This window comes from Sorex fumeus, unplaced genomic scaffold (genome assembly GCF_029834395.1).
Source record: "Sorex fumeus unplaced genomic scaffold, SorFum_2.1 ptg000008l, whole genome shotgun sequence".
NCBI classification, from domain to species: domain Eukaryota; kingdom Metazoa; phylum Chordata; class Mammalia; order Eulipotyphla; family Soricidae; genus Sorex; species Sorex fumeus.
Genome location: NW_026606065.1, coordinates 6,288,241 through 6,305,828, shown reverse-complemented (window position 1 = coordinate 6,305,828; position 17,588 = coordinate 6,288,241). Strand labels below are relative to the sequence as shown.

The 17,588-nt window shown below is 38.6% G+C and overlaps 1 protein-coding gene across 3 annotated transcripts in view; it reads right to left on the bottom strand.

Moving 5' to 3' along the window:
- Positions 1-17,588, bottom strand: part of PHIP (pleckstrin homology domain interacting protein) — a 138,221-nt gene that overhangs the window by 81,040 nt on the left and 39,593 nt on the right. For all 3 annotated transcript variants that reach the window (XM_056108720.1, XM_056108729.1, XM_056108733.1), the window contains exons 8-9: positions 3,364-3,585; positions 3,008-3,108 (exon numbers count right to left, since the gene is read on the bottom strand). In XM_056108720.1, coding sequence (XP_055964695.1) covers positions 3,008-3,108; positions 3,364-3,585 — 323 coding nt within the window. The remainder of the gene's footprint in view (positions 1-3,007; positions 3,109-3,363; positions 3,586-17,588) is intronic.

Below are 17,588 nucleotides of genomic sequence, written 5' to 3'. Positions count from 1 at the left end.
ACTAGCCTATCTTTTGGAAACTCTAAATAGGTATTTCCCAGTCCCTGATTATACAATTCCTACAGTACATAATCCCACTTATTGTTTTTAGTGTTATACCATACATGGTAAGACTTCTAATCATATTAGAAATATTCACATAGTAAAATAGCAAAGCACACATACATAAGGCAAATTACTGCACACCATCAATAACTAAACAATGGTGTAATCAACAATGGTGTCATACAACACCCTCTGTGTGCCTCCTAATGAGAAAATGTAAGCTTTTAAGACTACGAAATAAAATTGATACCATGTGTTAAAGATCTGAATATGGTTTGAATCTTATTTCAACTATAAAGTTCATCCAAAAGTGTTGTGCACAAAACTACAAGTCACACTTAAATTAATTATGTTACAGATGGTATGCCTTCCATTACTACTACTAACATAAAATATTTAATATAAATGAGCCATAGAGAAGACTTAATTTGATTTCATAACACTTTAATAGCCAACATTATTTTCACAATTACCAGTTATATACTACTGTATTTAAAACCTACTCCCTAATATACATTTTGACCTACCCTTTCTGACAATAATGAAAAAGCTCCCAGAAATAAGAGTCTACAATGGAGAGTTTAATGCATAATTTTCAGAAGACATAGCAATATAGTTTCACTCCTGTAATCATTTATGTTTTATTTATTTTACTATTTTTCTTATTGACTGAGGTTCTGTGATTTCAGTCTTGTAATTATTTAGAGGAAAGAGAGTACTACTGACCAGGTATGTATTTTAAGCAGCAATAACGTTTTCTTGGGAACAGAGATATAATACAGCAGGGAAGGCACTTTGCCTTGCACACAGCTGACCCGGGTTCAATGCCTGGTATCACAAATGGTCCCTAGAGCACTGCCAGGAGTGAACCATAACAGAGAGCCAGGAGTGAGCTCTGAGCACTGCTGGGTGTGGTTCTCCTCACCACAAAAAATATATATATATTTCTTTTTTAATAACACAGAGTACCTGCTTAGTAAAAGTAAAAAAAAAAGTGTAAAGATATTTGTAAAAATTGACAAGAGCTTAGTATTCAGATATAGCTGAAAATGATAGGATTTTTTTTTTTTTTTGGTGGGGGAGGAAGTACACATGGTGATGTCCAGGACTTACTCCTTGTTCTCCACTTAGGGATCACACCTGGCAGTGCTCTGGGGACTTTATGGGGTTACTGGGGATTGAACCCAGGTCAGCTATGTGCCAGACAAGCGCTTCACTCACTGAACTATCTATACGGCTTCAAAAATTATAGTTTAGAAACACAAGAGCTACTTAAGAGTTCCTTTTTTCCCCTCCCAGTGGAGCAAGATAATACCTTTTATGTGCAAATAAAGAAAGGAAACCAGTTGTACCAAAGTGTACACTGAAGGAAAAATTACCCTCATTTTTATGCCTGACTTTTGCTTAAAAACTTTAAAAGAAAGCTGTAATAATAGAGAAAATTATTTATTTACTAAAGAATGAAAAGCCCCAAATAGAAAAATTTCTGTAAAGTATGGAACCCACTAAAACATACTTTAATGACTAAAATTACTAAAAATAATTTTTTTTGGGGGGGTCACACCTGGCAATGCACAGGGGTTACTCCTGGCTCTGCACTCAGGAATTACCCCTGGTGATGCTCAGGGGACCATATGGGATGCTGGGAATCGAACCCAGGTTGGCCACGTGCAAGGTAAACGCCTGACCCACTGTGCTACTGCTCAAGCCCCTAAAAATAATTTTTAAAAAAACAAAAATCATAAAGCCCCATACTTATATTTACATTAAAAATTGTGCAAAATATTAGTGTGTGTAGTGTTAATTCTATGTACTGGTTTTTGAAAAATCATTTAGATGTAGTAACTTACTTCTCAAGAACCCAATAAATATTTTTAACAAAATAATTTGCTAATGAGTTTAATTTTGTAAAACAATTCTATGCTAGTTAAAAAATTACTAATCACTTTTTTCCCCTGAGAAAACAAGACAGAAAAAGGTATTCTAATCAGATCCATACACACAAGTGAAAAATACTCAAAAGAGCAATTATTGTTACTGTTTATGCAAAGTAGCAAAATGTTTCGATTTTTATCTAGAAAGTCTTTACTATTTTGAATATTCAAAAAGCATATAAAAAACTAGTGGTTCAATTTAAAGAACATGCCTTTCAGCATAAAATCTGGCCTCTATACTTGCAAAACAAAAATCAGAATGCAACTGAAGTGAAATTAATTTACTTTCTCCAAAGAACCATGTTTCTAATTACAATAGATTTTAATAATTTTATAATATTACTTAAGATGGTACAATGACTTAAAATGCCCCAAAGTGAGGGATCATTCAGAAATGACTGTAAGTATTAAGCACACAAAGATTCCTTGTATTACAAAGAATTACCTAGGTACCACTATCTTAAAATGATATAAATGTCTAAAAATTATTTTCTTAAGTAATTCAACTTGAATTAAAGTGAGAGGTCACTATTAAAATATACCCTCTAGTCTAAATTATAACGTAAGAGCACAGAGATGGTCATTTCAAAACTAAAATCATCACATGCACGTAGCTCTTCATAACCTGTTAATGGGATGAATCCAGCACCACTCCTCCCACTACATTCATTTGAATGTTCACATAGTATAGACAGCAGAGAAGTTAGTCCTGAACTTGCTAATTCTTAAAAGCCTTTAAACTATGGTAACATTTGAACCTTGCCTTCTCAATCCAAAGACAGTATACACCTGCCAGCTTATGCTGATAAACCAAGATGCTGATTTTGGTGAAAGCACAAACGTAAGATTCTAATATGGGGCATAAGAGATGGAGCATAGCTACCCATACACACGTTAGCAAAAATGTAATGGTTCCACTTTCCTGAACTACCCCGATCTATTACATACCTTAAAGTGTGTATATGTAAGGCAAAAATAATTATAAGAGTAACCATTAAATAAATTTACTCTATAAAAGAGGAACTGACTTTATTTTAAGGGTTCCTGCATCCCAGAGCCAAAAACAAATAGTGCCATCTGCTCCAGTAGAGGATAGGTATCTCTTTGAGCCACTGCACAATGGTGAGAACTGAAAAACAAAAACATTATCTTACAAGATGAATTACACAGTCCAAATAATAAAATCGTTTTTGACCATATAAACAGTAATTAATATTACCAGAAAACAACCTGCAAGGACTTTCGTAACTACCTTAAGTCATATAGTTATAAAGAAATTTTTTTCTATTATAGTTGATTGCACAAATAAATTATCAAAGGAACTTCTTAAAAGTTAACTTTAAATTATAATTGTAAAGGACTTTACAAAGATGGAAACAATTACCTGAAGTGAAGTTATAGATGCACTGTGGCCCTGAAGAACAGCCAAAGGCGCACATGTTCGAAGACACCACACTCTGATCATTTTATCACAACTTCCAGCTGCGATCATGGTATTCTCATAGTTCACTGCCATGTCTGATATTTCGGCAGCATGTCCTCTTAAAGTAGCTAATAATCTCCCATCATCTGTTGCCCAGATTTTTACAAGACAGTCATCAGAACCCTTAAAATAAAAATGGGCATTAAAATGAACTATAAATGCTACCTTGAATTCTGAACATAAATAAGGAAATCTTATCTGTTTTTGCCCACTTTCAAGTACATCTATACACATACGTCTATATTTTCCTCTTGTGTGGAGCACACCAGTGGTGTTCAGGCTGGAAAGAACAGGCACCAGGGTCACACATGACAATGCTCGGTGGGTTGTGAGTGCAAGATACTCAACCACTGAAGCCACACAGCTAGCCATCAACATATTTATAAATAATAAAGGTATTAAATATTTATGAGAAACAGCCTTGTTCCTGACGCTCCATTTGCTCTCAACGGAACCACCATCTCCGAATGCAACAGTTATATATACCTAGGTCAAGAAATCAACATGATGAATGACCTGGCACCTGAGTTGTGCAGGAGGAAGAGAGCGGCTTGGAACGCCTTCAAGAGCGTTGAAGAAATAACTAAGAGGACAAAGAACCTCCAGCTACGAGCACATCTCTTCAATTCCACTGTTCTTCCTGCATTAACATACGCCTCAGAGACCTGGACCCTACGAAAACAGGATGAGAACGCTATTCGGGTCTCTCAAAGAGGAATCGAAAGAGCTATGCTTGGAATATCACAATTCACTCAAATGAGAGATAGAATCCGGAGTTCTGATCTTCGTCAAACGCTCAAGAATCAGGGACGCTGTCTCATTTGCCAAGACATCAAAAATCAGATAGGCTGGACACGTAATGAGGTTTACAGACAACCGCTGGACTAGAGCCATTACTGACTGGGTTCCACGGGACGTCAAAAGATTGCATGGACGCCCACCTACAAGATGGTCAGACTTCTTCGTCAAGACCCTGAAAGATCGGTTTGAGGCTCTGCATGTTCCTAGAACAAACAGATGCCATTGGGCTATGCTAGCACGCAACCGGGATGAATGGAGATGTTACTGGCACCCGCTCGAGTAAATCGATGATTAACGGGGATTAAGTGATTATTTAAAATTTTCTTCTGACAATATAAAATTATTTATTATAAATATGACTGTGGGGTCAGAGAGACCAGTACTGGAGTTAAAGGGCATTCCACACATACAGCTTAATCCTATCTGATACCACACTGATACCACACTGCCCCTGAGCATTGCCAGGTGTGACTCTCGAGGGCCCAGAGCACCATCAAGATGGTCTAGGGAATCCCTTGCACTTTGGAGCCATGGCAGCACTGCGTTCTTGTCCCTCACACTGAGCAGGAGCCACTCTCAGAAAAACAGAACTACATATAGCTGTGCCCACCGTCCAACTGGTGATCCAAAATATCTGCAGTAACTAATATTTACCTGTGGCCCCTTACTTACAGACCATCATTTGGAATACTGTAAAATTTTTTAAATTTTAAATAACAAACCGTAACCGCAAAACTAAATGTTTCCAATAACTAATCCTATCTCCTTTTTTTGTGCTGTTACATAAAAATGGAAACCCAGGTAATGGTGCGGTGGCAAAAGCATCCACCTTACAAGGATGAGGTCATGAGTTCTATCCCTGATGTTGTCCACATATGCCAAGTGTGGTACTGGCAACTGTTTAGAATTCCTGGGACTGCAACCGAATGTTTGACCTCTTAAGTATTGCAGCCAGATATGTGCAAACATGGAAACTACAATGTAGCAACCGCTGGCAAATACCATGTTCTTAGCACAAATTAAAGACATGTGAGCACTGTAGCCAGGAATGCAACCCAGGAGTGTGAACACCCAGAAAACTTGTGCATGTGCAACTAGAAGTATGTGACCCAGCCAACTCTATCGGCCACCTGTGTAAGTACTAAATCCAGATATACCACACTCCCAAGTGGATATACAACCCCCGACAAGCACCACAACCAAATGCCCAGCCATGGCAACAATAGAAGAGAAGGAAAGGGAAAAAATTAAATTCAGAAAATAAAATTAAGTTAATTTGGGGTATTTTCTGTTGAGCAGCTAAAACTGTAACTATGAGTACCCAATCACTGATCTTCAAGCTAATCATATTACAAAACCACCAAAAATCAGCCATAAAAATTAGTTAATTTATAAAGTCAATAAAATAGAACAAATTACTTATTTACTCTTCTACAATAACATGCAGAAAATATCTATAAAGAATAAACTTTCCTGTGAACTTATATTTACAAATAAGCAGTTCAATTTTATATATCCTTAGTACAGCACAGAACTTATTTCATTTTCTCTTATTTCATTTTCTTTATTTTACAGCTGAAAGTCTACCACTGTCTATCCTATCTGACAATCTTCTTGATCCAAAACACTAATACTTTTGCTATACTTTCTAGTCATTCAATAAAGTCCAAGTAGGAAACAAATACATGCAATGCAAACAGAATGCAAATGACATAACAAATCGCTTTTACAAACAAAAACAAAATAAACTGGGGTCAGAGTGATGGTACAGTGGTGCCTGATATGCATACAGCCAACCTGGTTTTGATACCCAACAGCCCATTATGGTACCTCAGGCACTGCAGAAGTGATCCCTGAGTACCATCAGAGGGAGGGAGGAAGGGAAGAAAAGAAGAGAGGAAGGAAGAAGAGGAGAGGGAGGGAGAGAGGGAGGGAGGGAGGGATGACCCGCCCACTTACAGATCATAAATTACTCAGGGTATCTACTATGAAGGTAATTCGTACAGACATTTATCTGTTTCATAATGACACAAGATATAACATATATAAACACACAGTACTTCAAGATCAGGAAAAATGCTACACCCTGAATCAAACTGCCAATGTGATATAGAGAACTCAAGTAACCACTTTTTTTTATTGAGTTTTTTTGGGGGGCAAGGGCAGGGAAGAGGGGAGACATCTCTTAAGTAGTGGTCAGGGGACTCAAAGACCACTTCTAGCAATATTTGGCTCCGCAATACAGTGCTGCTTGGGCACAGTAGCACACCTGGCAGCTCTGTGGGGTGGAGGTTTTGAAAGGGGATAATACAGTGTTGGTAACAGAATTTGCTGCGTGGACATGAAAGGCTCCAGTCCTTCGCTCTGTCTTTCCAGCACCTGACTGAGATCTGCGGCAAATTAAATGGACTAATAAAGCTTGTTAGTCTTTATCCATTTTGAATAATTAATTTTCAAATTTGACACACATATACATAATCTCGCATATCTGTAAAAGGCGTTTAACAGAATGGATGATCTCTAAGATTTCCTTCACCTTTAAAATTTAATTATTCAAGGACCAGACTGATAGTACAGTGGGTAGGGAACTTGACTTGCATGCAGCTGACGGAGGTTTGATCTCTGGTACCATGTGTAAACTCACGAAAGGGGCACAGCACACAGCGGTAGTGGCTCTATCTCTCCCGCCGCCCGCGTTCGGTAGTCTCACCCTTCTCCCAACCCGGGGAGGTCAATGGCGATGGTCAGGCAGAGGAAGGAAACGAGGGCCAGGCTAGTTGGTATTAGTCACAGTTTATTCCTATCCTCTCTCCATCTACACCAGTCTCCCTTCTCTTCCTCTGCTCCCTTCTTCCTCCCCCATGCTACTTCATTCTCCTTCTCCATCCCCCTTCATCCTCCTTCTCATCCTTCTGATCCCCTTAATTCCAATTAAATCCTAAATTACAAAGCATAATGTTAACGTCTTCCTGTATCTATACAAAAAGGATATTGCTTTAAGGTAAAATGTTCATAAGGCATAAGGAGAGGAGAAAGGCAATATTTCACTCATACATATAAAATCATAGATTTCTGAGGAATCTAACCTTACAAATTAACAGAGTCTGATTAGGGGGAAAGCTGATTAACTAGGTGGGGAGAAGAGCATAGGGAAGACTGCTTACAGATAAACACAATGGAATGGAAGTGCCTCAGGAGCACTGTGGTGGGTGTAACCAGAATAAAGCTAAGCTTCTTGTGGAAGAAGGACAAAGCAATGTTATCCTACAGTACCATACATAGTATCCCAGCCCACCAAAAGAGTAAGCCTTGAGCATAGCCGGGTAGGGCCCCAAAACCAAAATTTTGATTGTTTGTGCATTCACTTATCCATCTATTTTGTGATTATGTGCCAGACACCCAAGATACAAAGAAACAAAATTCCTGTCCTTATGAAACAAAGCAGAAGAGTATAAAAGCAGTATGTCCCAAGTGCTATCCTACCAGTCATCAGAGCTCCAAGCAAGAAAGCAGTTTGGTTTTATTAAATGTTGAAAGATTCTGGAAAGGAATGCAAGACTCACAATGTCTGGGCTAGAGCTTTATGTATAGAGAGGTAATCACGAATCACGACCAACTGTTATTCATCGATTGCCTCGAGCAGGCCCCAGTAACGTCTCCTTCATCCTAGCCCTGAGATTATATTCAAGGCTCTTTAGGAGAATGAGACCCATCATTGTTACTGGTATTTGGCATATTGGGTATGCCACGGGGAGTTTGCCAGACTCTGCCGAGTAGTAAGATAATGAGAGAGGTAATAAGATACAGTAACTTAGTATGCATAGGCAAATGCCCAGGGTAATGATATAACATGATCATAAATGTTTGACCTTGGGCAAATTGTTCATGTTTACTGTGCCTTGTTTTCACCTCTATTTCTATCACAGTGTTACTATAAAAAAACAAGTAAACCAAAATGTAAGGCAGATTAAGCCAAGTTCCTTTCTATATGCATACCTTAAATGTTAGTAAGATCAGTAATAAACCAAAAATAAACCAAAAAGTATATAAAACTTATCTTTCAAGCATGCTTAAAAAAAAGAATTATGGACAAGGGGCAGGAACACTGCTCAGTGGGAAAGCACATACCATGCAAGTATGAAGTCTGGGGTTGCAACCCGGGCACATCCCTTGTACCTCTGAAGAATTACAGACATTTGTGGTGGAAACATCATAAATGAGAAAGGGATGCGAGATCAACCACACAGGAATGATGGGCTGGCCTTGCCAGAAGGAATACAAAAACTTCTAATGTGAGGAGATTCAGAAGAGTTCTAACAGAAACAGAAATTTTAATACTTGGGTAATTATTTTCCCCTATACCTGGCTGTGCTGAGGACTTACTCCTGGCTATGCGTTCAGGGGACCCTGCACAATGCCTAGGAACAAACAAACCAGGTTCAGATGCGCATGGTACTCAGAAATATAAATGTTAAAGCTGAGGCGGGAGCAACAGATAGTGAGCAAAACCAGATAGTGCAAAACCAGGAGAAAGCCCTGAGCACTCGCCAGGTGTGTCCACTAAATAAATAAATGAACAGAGAATCGTTTTTTCCTAAAAGAGAAGGAAAAGCAAAAGAAACCAAAGAGAAAAAGGAGTTTAAACACAATGACACCAAAACAGGAAAAAGAATCTATCACATTAATGGAACTCTTGCTAAAATTACAATATTAATTTGTGGTTTTGGGGAAAACACAACTGACAAGTTTTCAGCAAAGCTCCAATGCCTATGGAGAAACAAGTCATATATTTTCAGTCACCTTTAGTTGTTGCTAGGGCTGGGGTTTGGCAAGGTAACAAAAGTTGCTAGTACATAATCTAAGTGGGAAAAACAAGAAATTAGGCTTGAAAGGTTTTTATCTATTTAATGAATGACTAAAGGAATTTGGAATTTAAACTGGCTGGATAGTTATTAAAGATTTTGTTTTATTTCACTATTTCATTTACACTTTGTAGGCTTCCAAGGCAGAGCTCAGGAAATCCAAGGACCACTCCTAGGAAGACCCAGTCAACTGGATCAGTGGAGAATACTAGAGCCTGCGGTACCATGCTGCCTGCCCCCAGTGCTGGGGGACAACCAGGACCATACCCCAGAGATACTGTGGGACCTCCACCACCAATCCTGAGATGCTTGGGAGGTCATGTGATGCCAGAGATCAACTGGCATGTATTCTAATTGCTGCACTATTTCCTAATGCCTAAGATAAAGTTTTTTTTTACATAGATTAAACATAGTTGCTCTAATGTTTTTAGCCCATATGAGTTTTGAAATATGAACTAGGTGCAAAATTTAAAATGCTCCCTTAAAGTTATTTTTAAATCAAATTACAGTATTAAGCTAGTGTTTAACAAACATAGGGCAGGGTAAAGAGTTAATGGTTAAGGCATTTGATCCCCATATCATGTAAGGTACCTCTAGGAATGATCCCTGAGAACAGAGCCAGGAGTAAGTCCTGAGTACCACCAAGTGTCGCACAAAAAATCAAAATAAAAAACATAAGGCAATAGTGAATCATTAGTTTTATTTTCAATAATGTACAATTGTTATAATTACTATGCATGAGTATTAATATGTGTTAATTAACATCAAACCTAGCACAAATGTTAAAACAAATCACAAGAATGTATGATCCAGCTGATGACAGAAAAAAAAAATCCAGAATATGCAGTGTGGGGCAGAGAAACAATATAGAAAATAAGGTGCCTGCTTTGCATGTGGACAACCTTGAATTAATCTCTGCATCACATATGGTCTCCTGAGTACCACCAAGAGGATTCCTAAGCATAGAACCAGGAGTGATTTCTGAGCATCATCAGATGTGGTGTGAAAACAAAACAAAAACTCAGCAACAACCAAAAAATGTGCTGCGTGATCTAGCAAACTAGCTCCCCACCCCCTCCAAAAATAAACTCACACATTTTATGTCAAGATTTTCTGTCAGTCCAAGGATAAAAAAGCCAAGAGAACAAAAAGGGTATCTTACCTTAATCCAAAAAACAAATACAGTGTAGATATTTGTGAAAAGACTAGATAACAAAAAGTTAGATTAAAACAAAAACTTAGATTTGCCTAAATGTATAGACATAGCTTAAAATAAGTAGTAACTGTTTGGTTCACTGTCAACAAAAGCCATGTATAGAAAGATAAAATCATGTACCTTTAAAACAATCAATACACTCTGAAGCTTACATTACTGAAAGAAATAAAAATCTGAATTATACTGCTCCAAAATCAGTTACTTAAAAAAAAAATCCAAGTAAATGAAGACAGTGATGCCACCATATTTCCAGCATGCAACTGGATCTTTTACACCACAGATAGAATCTGTCTATTCAAATATTTTGTGGCCCTTTTGGACATTGAAAAAGTTTGTTCCAAATCATGTTTTGCGAGGCAAACTTCAGATAAAAACAAATACAAACATTCTCCATGTAACACAGTAACAACAAAATCTCCAATGGAGACGTTACTGGGCCCGCTGGAGCAAATCGATGATCTACGGGAGGGCCTTTACTTACTTTTACTTTACTCCATGTATAAACCCTAAGCAAATTCTGGTATAGATCTGGCTTGATATTTGGGTATTAATTACACAGGCCTCTGTGATATCTGGCTTTCTACTCTGCCACGTATATCTGAGCACTGAAATTCTTGTTGGCTGCGTGCAAGGCAAATGCCCTACCGCTGTGCTATCGCTCCAGCCCCTTTTCTTGTTAAAACTTAGGAAAAATGTCCCACCTAATAATATAAAAAATTCATGAAGAACTTTCATTTCATTTTCATTTCATCATCCTGTTAATCGTCGATTGCCTCGAGCAGGCCCCAGTAACGTCTCTTTCATCCTAGCCCTGAGATTATATTCACGGCTCTTTAGGAGAATGAGACCCATCATTGTTACTGGTATTTGGCATATTTGGTAGGCCACGGGGAGTTTGCCAGACTCTGCCCTGTGGGCAGGCTACATTCGATAGCCTGCAAGTTTGTCCAAAGTAGGAATGAGATAATAAGATGTCAACTTTAGACAAGATAATAAGATGAAGAACTTTAGACAAGTCTATACTTGCCCAATTTAAGAGTTTCTAGATGACTTCTGGGTAGAGGAGGGTTAGAAAAAGGGCACTGAGGCATAATTAGCTATGTTCAGGGGATTATTCCTGGTGATACTCAGGGGCACCACGCATGGTGCTTGGGATGAAACCAGCAATAGCTGTGTGCAAGGCAGACATTTTAAACCCGCCCTGTATACTCTTTTTCCCGCAAGATGTTTTTTAAGTATTAAACTTTTATGCATTTATTTAAACTAGAAACAAGAAAACTAGGTGACAGCTATGCGAAATATTCAATATAAACTAATTTACATGACAGAATAGTAAATGATCATGGTTGACATCGATCTATGTACATAAAATAGCGTAAAATTGGAAACTGTACACCACGTTACTTCTCTGACAACTTCAAATTAGAAAGCAAATGAATAAACCTTTCCCTCCTAAAAGCCAAGCATCAATCTTACTAACCAAAGAATATTACTCTGATATGAAAATATTTAAACTTATTTTAAAAATCTGGCATTCCTTGGCAGAATCAATAAATTCTAACTTCTTTTGTTGCTACTACATAGCTTTATGAGTCTAATTTCATACTGATGTAATTTAAAGAGAATGTTAAACACATTCTTGTTGTGAGGAATACTACTACGTTACTTTTATCATTTAAAGAGGCTTGTGGGTAGGAGCAGTAGTACAGTGGGTAGGGGATTTGCCTCACATACAGTCAGCCCAGTCAATCTCCAGCTCCCTATATAATCTCCTAAATCCTGACGGAAGTGAGCTCTGAGTACAGAACCAGGACTAAGCCCTGAGCATTGTGGGGTATGGCCCCAAAACAAAAACAAAAAGTGGCTTGCTCTTCAGGAAGCTAAGAACTGCAAATGACGTAAATTTAGTTCAATGTTTCTTTCAAGAGATCGGATTTTCTTTCTTACCAATCTAAGGACATTTTCCTTACAAATTACTCTAAACCTGTGTCAACTGTTTTTCCACTCCTTTATTCACCTACCCCACCCATGATTTATTTTGCATCACCTAATCATCACTTTTTCTGATTCTGCTCCAAAATGTCAGGTATCATGAAGGAAAAGAGGATAAGCACATCATAAATTCAGGAAGATCTTATTTATTTGAGGGGCTAATTAGCAACCCTTTTGGTTCTAAGTGGTCCCTAATTCGTAATTTTTTCCTGTTGGCAGACAAATTAGTCCCATTTCCTAACCACTACTCTTTGTACTAAAAACAGAGTATGTTCCATTGTGAACCTAATTATCTTTCTAGACCAAATAAACTTCTTTTCACATCTTCATCTGTTCTTGAAGCCCAGTACCTATTAATTATACTCTCATTTTCCCAACTGCTCCCCTTCACCCATAGTTCTTCACAAATTTACCTTCCTATTATAGCTCTCTTCTCCATTACTATCAAAGCTACTGTTTCTACTCCCCATTACTCTAAAACAATTTTTTGATGTTTAAACTTCGATAACTTTTAAGTTATACACATGTGACACACCTATATGATAGTACCAGTGTCTGTCTTATTAACATCTTACAGATTCACCAACGACTAATACACTGCATTTTCCCCATCCCCACCTTTCTCAATCGGCTTTCTCTTCACTTCTCTTTTCCACTCCCTATCATACACAAACGGTCAGGACCAACTCACTACCACTAGTCTTCTTTTGTTGTATTTAAGGGGAGGTTGCAGAAGTTGATACCTTTTCCTGTGTATTTTTTCTTTAAAACAAAGACACTCTTCTACGTAAATTGAAACAGAAGCATTAAGAAAATTGTCATCCAGTCTATAGGCAACATTCAAATTCTGTTTGCCTAAATCCCACAAACAAGAACGCTGGAGTTTACTTTTACTGTCTTCTTATATAAGTCTGCCTAATGTATCTTCATAATCACATCTAGGCCGTAATTTTGGCAAGAATCCCATAGAGACCATGTGATTTTCTCAGTGTAGCACTTCAAAAGACACATAATGTCTCTCTATCCCATGAGTAAAGCTAAATCTGCAATTTCAGTATTTCCAAAGTTTCACTAACGACTCCCCTCCCTGCACCCTAGTTTAACGCATTAATATTTTGAGAATGTACTTCAAACCAAGATCCTCTATTAGGCTTAGCTTCAGTTGAGGACACAAGTCAATCAGCACTGTGATGGTTGACAACTTATTTCCTCGACAATCAGCTATTGTATTATACTGTAAAGATGAGTTTCCCCACACCCACCACATTCACTTCTTCAATGAGTTTAAGTTCATAGATCCCTATTTTAGTCAAGGCTCAGAAAAGTCCAGGTCCCTTTCTGTCTACACTTTGTTTGTTAAGATGATCCAAAAAGCCTCAAATCAAAAAAAAAAGTTGACAAGCATGCATATTTTAAGGAAAATTTAGCAAAGTAAAGTGACAGACAATGGGAAAGGAATGTAATCAAGAAAAAAATTTCTAAGAACATCGTATGTGAAGACACAGGGATATATTTGCAGAAAAAAATCCCAAGCTAAGTACTATATTTGCAGAAAACAATCCCAGGCAAAATACCATAATGAGCTTTTACAAATCTGAAGTACACAAAAAATATCAGCAAATGGAGCATACACAAAGAAGCCAAAAAATTGTCTTGGAAACATCTCTGTGTCTTCTAGATTCCAAGTATCTTGCAACACAGAACATTATTCATACTGAATGCCTATTATATAAACGTTCTGTAATACACTATAGATTTTCACAAAAGCTTGAGAAAAAGCCATTGCTATTAAAAAGCTCACAGTTTAGCAGACACAAAATAATTCACTGCAACAGAGTAGAAAAACAGAATTGGTATACACCGTACTCCACAGTCAGAAAGTCTATGTCAAATCTCTTTTTTTCTATTTCCATCTGAGTGCATTACAACCTCCCTCTTATCTGTAATGCCGAAACATAACTTGTTGCAAAAATTGTTGAAAGATGTTGTCAAAGGCAAAAAACTATCTTCCATTCTAGTTAGACCTGAGGTTTTCACCTTTCATTAAACAGTGATCCTTTAATTTTTTTTAAGATCCTCTTCCTATCTGCTGGGTAATGTGGCTTAGTAGTAATAAAGCACTTGCCTTGCACGCATGAATCTGGGTTGAATCCCAGCCCCAAAGGCAAACAAAAAATTTACAAATTTTTCTAGAGTCTCTGTGAAGCTATTTGATTTACAAATGTCTCCTATAGCTTGAAGCAGCTGTTTCGAATCTTCCAGAGTTTAAATTTTAAGTCTTCTTACATGTGACACATATAAGAGTATATAATTAATTTCCCCATTCAATGAGTCCCACGCTCAGTCTTCTAAATTCCAAGCTTTCCTGAGCTTCCACTACCTGTTGAGCATTATTACTATGTGGCTACATACATAAAGACCAAAAATTCAACAATCCCCTTCACAAACTTCCACCAGATCCATTCTTCCAGTGAATAACAGAACTTTATAATCAGTCATACTAATTTAAAATGTGTCTACCTATATTTTCTTCTCTATTCCTTATTGGTTCTTTTCAGGGTTCTTTTCATAATCTGTAAACTCCACTCCACTTTCAGTGTTACTATATAAAAAGTCCCTATGATCTCTTTAAAGGAGCAAAGCCAAAATTCTTTATCAACCAACCTTCTATTACGATGCCAAAGGAGTCATTAAAAATATACATTCTACTCACTCATATTCTCTTCATTATCTTTGGGAAACCTACACTTTATTTTTTTATGTACAAGTATTGCTATTTATTCAGACACTGATTAGCTGATTGAATTGGGCATAAACCCCAGCTTACTTTTTTTTTCATTTTTTATAATTTTATTTATTGAATCACCGGGAGAGCAGTTACAAAGCTTTCGGGTCTAAGTCTCAGTCATACAATGAAACACCCATACCTTCCACCAGTCCCTATTCTCCACCCGCAAGAACCCAGTATTCCCCATCTCACACCCTCCCCCTACCTGTGGGGCAGATGATTTCCCACATTACTCTCTCGCTACTTTGATCACATTCAATATTTTGACACCAGACCCACCATTTTTATTTGAGATTTTACCCCAACACTCAGATCTGCTGAGAAGGCAACAGTAGACAATTTGTTTTCTATTGCTGCTTATGAATAACATATAATGTCACGTGGCTGCAGTAGTGGCAACGTGATTTTGAAATTCCAAAATTTTAACACTTAAATCTGGAGGGATTTCTGCCAAAACCTGCTGGGTTCCAAGATTTGTTCCTGAGTCTCTGGGATCATGGCTGTTAAGCAGCTTGACCAGGAGCCAGAGAGGCCGTTCATGGGCAGTGACTTGGGGTCTCGTGGGGACGGGGAGGAAAGGGCCAGCTTCACCCCCATCCTGTAAGGCCCTGTGTGTCTCATCACTGTGGGCCCAAACCTGACTCCCCAGTGGCCTCTGGAGGATGGCGGCCACTGAGCCGCCTAGGGGGAGCAGGCAGAGGGACAACACCCCTTTCCCCCTGGAGTGGCCTGGCGATAGTAACCTTCTGCGGAGTCTGGACACATTTCTGCCAAAAGCCGCTGGGTTCCAAGATTTGTTTCTGAGTCTCTGGGATCATGGCCGTTAAGCAGCTTGATCAGGAGCCAGACAGGCTGTTCATCAACTCGGGGTCTCATTGGCGTGGGGAGGAAAGGGCCGGCTACACCCCATTCCGTGAGGCCCCACATGTCTTGTCACTGAGGGCCCAAACCTGACTGTCCAATGGCCTCTGGAGGATGGCAGCCACCGAACCACCTTGGGAAACCTACACTTTAGATTTTCACAAAAAGACATTCATGATTTTTGTCCTGTACCAACACTCATTCTTGCAGCATCACGGTCCTCCCGTTGTTCATTGATTTGCTCGAGCAGGCCCAGTAACGTCTCTATCATGAGACTTGTTGTTACTTGTTGTTTGGCATATCGGATACGTCACGGGGAGCTTGCCAGGCTCTGCCGTGCGGGCAAGATACTCTCGGTAGCTTGCTGGGCTCTCCGAGAGGGGCGGAGGAATCGAACTCGGGTTGGCCATGTTGGCTGCATGCAAGGCAAACGCCCTACCCGCTGTGCTATTGCTCCAGCCCTCTTGCAGCATAATGTTGACCTATACTTATTCTAGGCCTGTACAACAATACACAGCTGCACCATTAAGTTTCCCAAAGTTTGCCCTAGTCTGTACTACACAGATATCAACTCAATGAGATTTTCCATCTCTAGTAATATTTTTGTATCTTCTTCTACAAAGTGGTATAGGTGCATCTTTCTTATGATCCCTCAGTCTACTTTATTCACCCTCTACTAAGCTTCTTAATACTTAATACTATCAATACTGTTAACCATCCGTGAACTTTTCAGGAAACAGGTGTGGCTCATACAACATTTTTTTTTGGTTTTTGTTTTTTGTTTGTTTTTTGGGGTCACACCAGCGATGCACAGGGATTACTCCTGGCTCTGCACTTGGAATTAACCCTGGTGATGCTCAAGGGACCATACAGAACACTGGGAATCAAACACCGGGTTGGCCGCACGGGTTGGCCGCACGCAAGGCAAATGCCATACCAGCTGTGCTATGGCTCCAGTCCCTTATAAAACATTTAAGTTCATTAACGGGATCAATAAAGTGTATTTTGGAAATAAACGTACTCTTTTGCTTTATTGGAAAAATGCTTCTGCAAAAAAATATGGTCTTTAAAATTCTTCTGTATTTTCAGCAATCTGCTTAATACTGAAAGAATACATTACTTGTTTTTGTAGCACGGTGCATAGAGGCTGTTTCCAGTGGTGCTAGGGAAACTATGAAGCGGCTAGAAACAAATGCAGGCTCCTACACGCAAAGAACATGCTTCAGCCCTTTAAGTCATCTTTGTGGCTCTGACTTTGCTTTTCTTGAATAAGTACTGTAAAGGCCATGTTTCTGTACTCATCTTTAAAAAAAATTAAACACTGAAGAGAATCAGGGAGATCTAACATAGTAACTAGGCCACCTCACTCCCTGAATTCTCCTCATTATTTATTCTACTGGAAACACATCATCATGATATTCTAATACAAAATATTGACACAATTTTCTGATACATAATTCCACGATCAATTATAATTAGTTTGGTCGAAGCCTTTCATAGCACTCATAAATAATATTTAACTAAGGTAAGGAGGCTGGAGCGATAGCACAGCGGGTAGGGCGTCTGCCTTGCACGCGGCCAACATGGCCGACCCGAGTTCGATTCC